Here is an 11,017-nt window from a genome sequence, read left to right as displayed (position 1 = left end):
GCAAGAAGTTATTTTCCTAAATGTACATGTGTATATACTATATTTACCCGATGCAGCTATCCATCACGTTTACACCATTCACTCCAACACTCACAAAAACACACACACTCCCTCAACTTCCTTCCTTTTTTAAAATTTTTTTTTCTCTTAAAGCTAGATTTATGCTTGTGCGTCTATCTATGCCGTAGCCGCTGCTCTACGTTGACCCGTTGCAAAAGCATAAACCAAGCTTTACCCCTCACAGACACTTCAGGGAAAAAAAATAAATAAATACTAATCCTCAACTGAAGTTTCCTTCACTGAAATCAAAAATGTAAACACAGAGATTTTCTAGATCTTGAGGCAAATGTATTTTTGTGCGTCGTGTTGCATCGTTATCCGTAGGAAGATGTGTACTTGGGTTGTGTTTTCGGGTGCAGCCCCCTGCGCCTCAGAGTAGCTTCGGGCAAACTGTGAAACGTATGAAATTCTTCTTTTAACAATATTCTCGTCGACCTCCCGGTGGACGACTTCAACCAAAGCAGAGTTGCGGTTCCGCGGAAGTCGCGCTGAAACCTCGCGAGCGTCTTATTCCGCGTTCACAGGCGCTGCCAAACGTCTAAATGTACATGTTGTATTTTGTTTTTATAGTCTGCACCACTTACTGTCATAGTCCGTCACTGCCTCACTACAGCGTCCCTACTGTCAGGTACAAATTGTTTCTATCTCTTTCAGTGTTGTCCCATTTGTTGTGTGGTGAGGCAAAGCTCACTGGAAAGTATAAAAATACAGGGATTTCAATAAAAGAAGTATGATTTCCTTCTTATATCCTGAAATATGTGGACTAAATTGTGTGTCTGAGTTGATGTTGATGATGTGCAAAAGTCAGAAAGTGCAAGGAAAGCGTTACAGTGCACAATTTAAACATAGATTTCTAGATAGATAAGTAGATAGATACTTTATTTAGAGTCATATGGCCTGAGGGACAAATGACCTCCTCAACCTGTCCATGATGCAGGACAGAAATAGCATCCTAGAGGGTGGTGGACTTTGTTCATGGTGGACCGGATTTTGTCCTTGCATCTACCACCAATGTCAGGGACTCCAGCTCTGCTCCTACCACAGAGCCCGCCTTCTGTATCAGTTTGTCCACCCGCAAGGTGTCCTTCTTCTTCTTAGTGCTGCTTCCCCAGCACACCACAGCGTAGAAGAGGCCAACGGCAACGATGGTCTGGTAGAACATGTCCAGCAGCTTCCTGCAAATATTAAACAACCTTAGCCTCCTGAGGAACCAGAGACGGCTCTGACCTTTTTTGTCACTGAGTCTATGTTAGCCGACCAGTCCAGTTTGTGATCCAGCTGTAGACCCAGGTTCTTCTAGGTCTGAACCACCTCTACCCCCTGCAGGTGGGGCCTGGACCTCCAGAAATCTACCACCATCTCCATAGTTTTAGCTGTAACAATCAGAAGGTGGTTCGCTTTGCACCATGAGACGAAGTTGTTCACCGGATTCTTATACTCCTGCTCCTGTCCATCCCTGATACACCCCTCAAATTTAGTGTCACCTGAGAACTTCTGCAAGTGACATGACTGGTGTACATGGTGAATGCGAGAGGGGAGAGCACAGTGCCCTGTGGTGCTCCAGTGCTGCTGACGACTAATCCATTACGTTTGCCTTAAAAAGAAGCTGAAACGACGATTCTCCCTTCGTCTAAGCAGCTTCTACAGGCTTAAAAGACTGGTGAGGAGGATCTGTGCGTGCTGACTACCTGAAACTCAAATGACTGATTGATACTTGTCTCACTGAGCTCCTTTTCACGGATGCATGCAAAGACACAGGGCGGACACTTGTTCATTTGTTTTCCCTCTGTGATTACTGACAGTAAACTGAGCCAGTGTGCCCGAGTAAACTGTTGAAAAGGGGTCAAAGGAAATTAAATTAGCATAGTCGGTAAAGTGCTGCAGAAGCCCGACGTAAAGCCTGCATATTATTTAAATGAAGTTTAAAGCTGTACATTTCAGAGAAAGAAGAAGTTTAAAAAAGTTTTGCCGAAATATCTTGCTTTTCACACTCTCTTCTACACATACGTTTTGGCATTCTGTCGTCTTCCAGAGCTTCTCTAAACTAAAACTTAATACCCTACTGCTTATGCACATTTTGATGCAATTATTGTTGCTGATACCAGCCCACTGACCATTTGGTCACAATTGAGGGAAAAAAAAAAACCTGATCTCTTCGCAGTGTACTGGGTCCATTTAATTGGCTTTCAGTAAAACCAAGCTAGGAACTGAGGTTGTGTGGTTTCATTGAAAGGTATAGTATTTTTGCTTGGTTGTAACTGCCCATCAAAAGCTAAATCCTTGTTCACAGTAAATCATGACCAGCTACATTGTCTCAGAGTTGCTCATGTGCTCATTGCCTCATGTCTTGGCCGAGCTGCAAGGGTACATTGAGGAAGGAGAAACCACCTAAACAAACACAGGTGATGGGTTGATGCTTCAACACGGCACTGGAGCTCCAAAACAAGTTGCACGATTTGTTGGACGTGGCAACCAGTCAAAGTTCAGGAATCTGTTCATATTGCCGTGTTCCGTTGTAAATGATTTGAGGCTGTTGCTTCATCTTTGGTGTTAGTATGTTCTTTATCCTAAAGTATAACTATCTGGTTGCCGGTCTGGATCTGTGGGTTGAGGGGAGGGGCCTTTGGGAATCAGGCTTGTTCCAGTGCATCTAACAGATGCTTCAGTTTGGGATCTAGGGAATTTGGAGGCCAGGTCAACAACTTCTGCTGTTCTTCATGTTTTATAAATTGTTCCTAAACCATTTTTGTGGTTGCATCAAGGAGTGTCCTTGCTATGGGGTGGTGGTGCCTGGTCTGGTCTAGGTGGGTGCTGCATGTCTAAGTGACTGATCTGTGTACATGTAAAGCAAGAGGCAGGGTTGTGAAATGCAATCGGAACAAATTCCTCTTCATTTGTCTTTTAAGTCTTGTGTGCGAGGTACATGTGAGAGAGCTACTTGTGACAACGAAAGCAGAAGCAGAAAATCAGGAAGTGGTACTGCTGTGCTGCCTCCCTGTGTCAACACCAACCACCCTCAGAACTGGATGCTCTGCACCTGCTTCATCCAGGATGTCAAAATGCCTACCTACCAAGCTGTTTTTTGGTAAGTAACGTGCATGCATTAATTTATGCAAATGAATTTGGAATTTAGTTTACTGTGGCTGCAATAGATATATTATTTCCCATGTACATGAGGGTGACTGCCTTAAGATTACAGTGTGGTCATTCTTATCTGCAGTAAAACACGATCAGTGCCTGTCTGGTCGTGGTTTTCGTGACACAGTGAATTCTTAATGTTCATAAGAGTGAGTTTGGAATTATTCACGTGTCATAAGTTAATTATTTAGAATCACATTTATGAGTCTTTGCAAACTAACTCTTGATGCAGACCCTGATTAAACAAGATCTCTCCATAAATAACTTTTAAACTGACAGGTTTGTGTCTTTACGATCGTCAGATTCTGATAATCGTCAGTGTGAGAGTTTAGTTTCAAAAGTAGTGCTGTTGTTCTGTGTGTACATAGCCAAATCAGAATTACTTTTCATACCAAAAATACAACCTGCATTTTCTAATGTAATTTTGCTGCAGGAATCAGGAAAGTGTACAATGAGAGAAAACTGGAAAAACCCAAAAACTGGTCAAGGGTGTAACAATTGGCCATTTTTGGTAAACAGTGTAAATGATATTGATAAAAAGTCAGTTCCTACGCATTTTAATTGTCTCTGTATAATTAATGTATTAAAGGAAACTGGATAATGTGTTGAAGGAGATAGAATAGCATCTACATCTTATATAATCTCTTTTTTTTTCTTTCCTCTAGTTTCCTTTCTCTTCACTTCAACTTTATCCACTGCAGGTCAGTAAATTCTCGTGTGTTCCATGCGGTTGCTTTATTCCTCGTAGGTTTTTATGAATTATTTGGAGATATTGACATATTAGCTGGATCTGGGCTGACTGACTGGGAGAGAAATGTACCACAGCAGTGCCTGGGGAGCAGTGTGCGATGATGCCTAGGACAGCAATGATGCTCATGTACTATAGAAAGTTGGGTTGTGTGTGAAAAAAAAAAATATAATTTCGATGAGAATTATGGAGAAATCTGCCGTTTTCAGCATAAAGACTTTTAAAGACCGTTTCCAGAGTAGTACAGAGGTCTGATAGAGAGAAATTCATCACAAGGTGAAGCCCAGTATCAGAAAAATCTACCATCATGGAAAGAGGAAGTGAAAATGGGTGGACCACTACTTCTTAATCAGTTTGCCCTCAAGTTCAAGAAGACATTTGTGCCAGATGTAATAAAATACGATCTAGGGATTTATAGATTGATGGATCGCATTTATAAAATATAAGGTTGCAGCAGTGGTGTCTAGGGATGTCCCGATCCAGGCATTTTTAAAATAACTGGATCGTATCGGGGTTCACCCCAACCTGATCTATTGTAGCCATTTATTATCTGCTAAATCAAAACCACTTCCCTGTAGCGTAAAAACTTCTTCTTCCTCTTCTGTTTTAATTGCGGTTGGCTAGCTTCACCGCCCCCCCAAACAAAAAAAGCACTTTGTCGTAATGCAACGTGGACGTTTGGCCTATCTCTGTTCCTGTGATTCCGCTCACCTGTCTTGCCTTGTGTCTTTTGTCTGCATGCTCCTCCCTTCATTGGTCTCACCTGTCTCCCGTTATTCCATCAGCCATTGTGTGTGAGTGTATATAACCCTGCCTTTTCACTTTGTTCAATGTCAAGTTGTCAGTTCTGTTTCCCCTGTCAAGTTGTTATTGGATTGTTTTCTGTACCGTTATCCCTGTGCTGTGAATTTACCCCTGTGAGTGCCCCTGTTCAGTTCCTCGTATTCTTGGCTTCTGGATCGTACCTGTTTTTGCAGCGCCTTAAGTTCTGTTTCGTAGGCTGCCATTAAATTTCACTTTGAGTTGGTCAGCCTGCCTCTCTGGATGGTGCGTCTTGCGTTTGGGTCCTCCACAACCAGTTCTTGAACAGTGTGCCCACCTCAAAGCAACAAAATGATCAGTTCATCCTCTCATTGAAAATCAGGCATGTTCTTATGTTGCCTAGTGCATCCAGGTGTTCCTGACAAGTTGTATTTTGCAGAATTATCTTTCTAGATACATAACTAGATGTCCTAACAAAATATGTAAAAAACAGGTTTTGTACAATGAAACAACATTAGTGCTAGCTCTGCCAGAATTCACTCAGATTGCGTCGATGCATCCGCAGTTCGGACAAGAAATTAACAGTCTGGGCCATTTGCAGCCACACTAACATCAGCCCAACGGTGCAGGCCAGCAGTGCTCGCTGTGACATGGATTGATTACTGATGGGCAAATATTCATAGAGAGACAGACTGGCTACAAGGGTGACAGTCACTGACCGCTAGCTAAAGACTGTGGTCCCTGTCTTTGCTACTTTCTTTCTTTCTTTAGTATGGTGTCACCCCAATGGAGAAAAGTATACACAACTAAAATAGAATCACAACAATGAAAACTAGTATATACATGAAATGTATATATTCATATGTCGGATATATCAAGTTGTGTTCTGAGTAAAATACTGAATTATGATAAACTATTTGTTCTGTGTCTCATAGCTACCCAGATCAGACTGGTTGGATCTGGGTCGACTCGATGCTCTGGAAGAGTTGAAATCTACCACAGTGGCTCCTGGGGAACAGTGTGTGATGATGACTGGGACTTAAATGATGCTAAAGTGGTTTGTAGACAGTTGGGCTGTGGGCCGGCAAAGAATGCCCCACAATCAGCCTCCTTTGGTCAAGGAACTGGAAATATCTGGCTCGATGATGTGGCCTGTTCAGGAACAGAGAGCTCTCTAACTCAGTGTCAGCATGCAGGATCACACAACTGTAACCATGGTGAGGATGCTGGTGTCGTCTGTTCTGGTAAGACACTTTTTCTTTTCAGCATTTCGTTGACTCAGCGTGATAGGGAACCTGCTCAGGCATGGTGTATCTACCATGCCTGAGCAGGATTAATTGCAGGATGTCACCATGAGTAGGGACTTAATTGAATAAAACACACTCATGTAAACCAATGTGGGATGGCCCACTGTATACTTTTGTGTGGAGACTACTAAGAAGAAAATAAAATAACATTAACATAATTATTCTTCCTATCATAACAGTCTAAAGTATTTGCACACCTATACATCCAAAGATTTTATTTTATTTTATGAAGACATGAAGACTTCATGAAAGTCTTCATGTCTTCATAAAATGGGTTTAGTAGGCTATGGTTGATTGTGGAGGCCAGGTCATCGCTGTCATGTAGCACTGCCTCTCTCTGATTCTTGTTCAAACTGTGTCAACATTGCCTGGAGGTATATTTTGGCTTTTGGCTGCTGAAAAGTGTTGCATCCATTTAGCTCAGACCAGATGGTATAGCATGTCATTGTAGAATGTGTCAACCACGCCTGGCTTCAAAGGCGAGTCAGTCCCTGTAGAGACCCATGTTACAACGCCCATTACAGCGAAAATACACATGGTTGTATAAAAAATAAAGCAGAGTGGTTCCTCTTGCTGGATTCTAACTCTGCCAATATGGTGACGGCCTGAGACCCCACACCGAGCTTCTGGATGGGTGCATCTGTCTTCTTCCTGTATGTAGTCAATGATTCTGAAGTGTCATAGGAACCATTTATTTCTCAGGTCTGATGTCTTCAATATTGTTCTTCAATGCATAAAACAAGAAAATACCAAAGAGATGTATGGTCTACAAGTTTACAAATCTGGAAGACATTCTCCATGTTCATCGACCACCAAAGCACCAAAGAGCCTTCTTATATGGAGAAGGAAAGCAAAACCACCATATTATTGTCAACAGTATATAATTATGTTCATTGTGATGTTGTGATGCTTTTCAACAGGCCTTCCAAGACCCAGTCTCTCGATGAATCCTTATGGTCAAATTACTTGGGGTCAGAATGTTGGCTTTACTTGTTCAGTCTCAGCTGATATTTCACAAGGAACATTCATCCTCAAGAAGACGTCGAGCTCATTAAGTCAGGAAAAACAATCAAGCGGCAACTCTGCTACCTTCAATATCCAAGGAGTGACCTTCGATAATGGGGGATCATACCAGTGTCAACTTCGAATAAGCGGTTGGGATAAAGCATTCCTGTCCTCGTCCAGTGACTCTATCCGACTCTCTGTAACTGGTAAAAACTGCATTTCCTCATTCAGATTCTATTGTTAATTTGAAAAAATAATCACAACTGATATGAATAAATATGGCAAAAACTTAAAACACACAGTATATAATATAAAGTGTGGCCAACATTTTTCTAATACTTTTTTATTTTCAGTGATTCTTCCAAAGCCCACAATCTCCATGAGTCCTGTTGGTGAAGTTATCTGGGGTCTGCACATTGGCATCACTTGTTCAGTCTCAACTCAGCATTTAGGGGGAACATTCATTCTGCAGAAGACCCCAGGTTCCTTCAGAGAGACCCAAAGATCTAATACTAACTCTTCTACCTTCAGTATCTCCAATGTCAACTTTGATAGTGAGGGATCATACCAGTGTCAGTATCAGACAAGGGTTTCAGGTCAAGACTTCAACTCCCCACAGAGTAACTCTGTCAAACTCTCCGTTATTGGTAAGAGGAATAGTTCTATTTCCAGTCCTGATTTCTCTTTAAGTTGTATTAATATACTGAAACAATTGTAAAAAACAAAAATACAAAGACTAAATGCATATATCAACATCAAACTCTAACCCTAACTAACTTCTGTATCTTTGCTGTCACGTTTGTTAATGAGGGATTGCACCAATATTTCTATGAACAAAGTGTTTGAGATTAAAACTTCAGGGGCCTCATGTACAAAGCCTTGTGTGTATTTCCTTCTAAAACGTGGCGCACGCTCAGATCCAGAAGCACATTTCCTTTGTACATCCCAATCGAGCGCACGTTGTACCCGACCCCTCCCTGTTCACGCCCCTTTTGAATATGCAAATTACATTTAAATTGACCCAGCACCTGCGATTCCCCTCGCTGCACGATCAGAAAATGAAACATAAGAATGAGTGAGACGGGAAAAAAGAAGAACTTCATAGAAAGTGAATTGGAGACGTTACTCACTGGAGTGGAGGTGCACTGTCTTTGGCACGCTGTCCTCCACAATGGTTAATTGCATTTGTGCATCACATATGATCTGTACACTGATCGAATTAAAATGTTTCATAATGTGCTTTTATAGCAATGTGTGTGCAGTCGATAGCTCCGATTACATTCAGAAAACCGCTGCAAATTGCGCTTTAATGTCAACCTGTTCAGATGCATTGTTTGGGAATTTGATATACCTGACTGAAAGGCAGATAACTCTGTCCCACACGGCTGGCATGACTCGGCTCAGGGTCGGCCGACCAGCCAGCCAATAGTCCCGATTGATCGGACTAATTGTTTTCACACTTATGTCAGTTTTCCAGCATCACCTCTAAGTGTCGCCAAAGGATCAACATCTGTAGAAGCCAGCGTACGCCAGCCATGGCTTTGGCGTAGGCACGTAGAAGTTCCCGGACATTTCACTCTTGATACATCTGAACTTTTCCGTGAGCGAGTACGTACGGAATGTTTTTGTACACACACAACCTTCGTACATGAGGCCCCAGGTCCATGCAAAGTGACTCACAAGATTAATATCTCAATTTCCCTTTTTGATCAAATTTTGGGGGAGAAAAAAATACAGGAATGTGTATCTAAGCTCCAAGGCCATATACTTTATGGTTTTGCTATTCTCCGGTGATTCTCCCAAAGCTCAGGATATCCATGAGTCCTGTTAATGAGATAGCTTGGAGTCAGCTCACTCAATATTTAGGTGGATTATTTATTCATACGAAAGACCCAAACCCAAATTCCTTAAAGAGGACTGAGGGATCATACCTGTGCCAGAGTTTAAAGCCAAGACTAAAGTCGAGAGTTCCCCACAAAGTGATTCTGGTATGAAAATATTATAAATTGGTTAATTAATATTCCCTCACATATTTGATCGGTAAAAAAGGGCACATCTGGTGGGGAAAGTAGTTTGATTATGCAAGATTTAATAAAACGAGTTGTGGAACACATCATCAGTAGTGGACCCTAGGATCATAGGGCATTTCAGCCATTATGACTCAGCCCTGCCAAGATTGATTAGGTCTTGAGTTGCGTTGCCCTCCAGTCTCCACGAAGGTCCGTTTTAAAGGTAGGGCCGGGCTAAGAGGGCGAGGGACACGTCGGCTATTTGACTCTTGAAACAAAAAACAATCACTGCACCTAACCCTAACCTCACTGTTGTGCTTGTTTTGCTTTGCCCACTCATTAAACGTGGCTCAAATATCTCTCTCCATGCTTTTTTCATTTCTTGATGATATCTTTTGCTTTTTCTTATTCTTCAAGGTTTTGTTTTGTTCTGTTTATTACCCATACCACCAACATTTGACAACATTTATTTGCTCCAAACCAGCTGATCCATCTTAATGTCATCCATCGTCTTTATCCCGTTTTTCTTCCTAGTGCCACTGCAGCAACCCAGCATCTACCTGACGTCTGCTAACCAAGAGTCGGTCTGGGGTCCTGAGAGTGCAGAGGTCACCAGGGGTCACAGCTTTGTCTTAACCTGCTCCATTTCCTCCCACTATCCTGGAGGGGTTTTCTCCCTCATCCTCTCTGGCTCCAACGTCACCAAGACCCAGCCAGCAGTCAACAACTCAGCTTCCTTTAGTTTCTCTGTAGCTGAGTATGAACACCAAGGCAACTACAGCTGTGTTTATGAAGTCACACTGTCCTCAAGGAAATTCACTTCGAACATGACAGCGACGGTGAACGTCGTCATAAAAAGTGAGAAGACTAAAGTTAAGACAAAGCTTAAACAATACCTTTAACACTATTTGGACAACAGTAATACTCGTCATCTATACATATTCAATTCTACACATACTTTCGACATAACGTATCTCTACCCAAGATTTAATCAACTCCCTATCAATTAATACATGTATGACCCATAGTAGAGATCTCAGGGTATGTGCAAGACAAAACTAACTAACTGGTTTGGTGAAATACTGAATCAAAAGCACAAAGTTATCTGAAAGTATGAGTGAGTTGTGAGTAAATGTAATTTTTCTACTCTGTGTCGCTTAATTTGGTCAGAAGAAAGTTACATTTCTGAACTTTTACACACTTGGAGACAATCGGGCAATTTTTCTCTCAGTGCAGTTGTTGATGCTGGTCTCCTCAATCACTGCACCTCCGTTGCTGCTCCTGCCGCTCCTCGTGGTGGCCTGTCTGGTCCTCAAGAGAAGACGACAAGCCCCGAAGCTAGAATACCTCGACCAAACCGAAAGTTAGTGCTCATCAGGGCCGACATTACATTACACAGAGTGATAAACTTCTTTTCGCACTGATACATGCTTTCATTGCAGTGACTCGCAGGAACAGTTGCACTGTCAGTAACATCGAGGAGGAGGAGCAATATGAAGAGATGTCCACCAATGTGAGACACGATGAAGCACACAGTGTGGAAGGAAACGTGCGTGATGACGATTATGATCATGAGAAGAGTGAAGAAGACCAGGAAACCAATCCCAAAGGGGGAATTTATTATGTTGCCCAGGCGTTGGCTGAGGACATCTATGCTGCTGTAGACGACGAAATGCTTGAAGAGGACAGCACCTATATGAATTTTGGCCAGCCGTGCGTTGACGAAAATCTGGATATTTATGGAGAACAGGAAGACATTTATCAGAATTATTAGCTTTCCACTCGCCAGTGACGTTAGTGGTCTCCATTGATAAGATACAACCACACTATTCACTGCATATTCATAGACTCACTGCAGTCAATGGGAAATAACCGAGTGCGAAACAATGAATGTAATGGTGCTGGCATGTGGTCAGTTGTTATTTGGAATTTGCTCCGGTCACGTTGAATTTCATTTCTATGCAGACGATAGTGCACATGTTTTCATT

At 42.1% G+C, this 11,017-nt stretch overlaps 1 protein-coding gene across 1 annotated transcript in view; it reads left to right on the top strand.

The window, feature by feature from the left end:
• LOC311506189 (retinoic acid receptor alpha-A-like) overlaps positions 1-10,803 on the top strand; it is a gene marked incomplete at its 3' end in the record, with an annotated part of 27,529 nt that extends 16,726 nt beyond the window's left edge. The window contains exons 10-12 of the mRNA XM_084570066.1: positions 9,564-9,887; positions 10,261-10,392; positions 10,472-10,803. Coding sequence (XP_084426192.1) covers positions 9,564-9,887; positions 10,261-10,392; positions 10,472-10,803 — 788 coding nt within the window. The remainder of the gene's footprint in view (positions 1-9,563; positions 9,888-10,260; positions 10,393-10,471) is intronic.
• Between the last annotated feature and the right edge of the window lie 214 nt (positions 10,804-11,017).

Source organism: Chelon labrosus (genome assembly GCF_963514085.1).
Source record: "Chelon labrosus genome assembly, chromosome: 21".
NCBI lineage: Eukaryota > Metazoa > Chordata > Actinopteri > Mugiliformes > Mugilidae > Chelon > Chelon labrosus.
The sequence above is the reverse complement of the archived record's forward strand: the minus strand, read 5'-3'. Positions and strand labels throughout refer to the sequence as shown.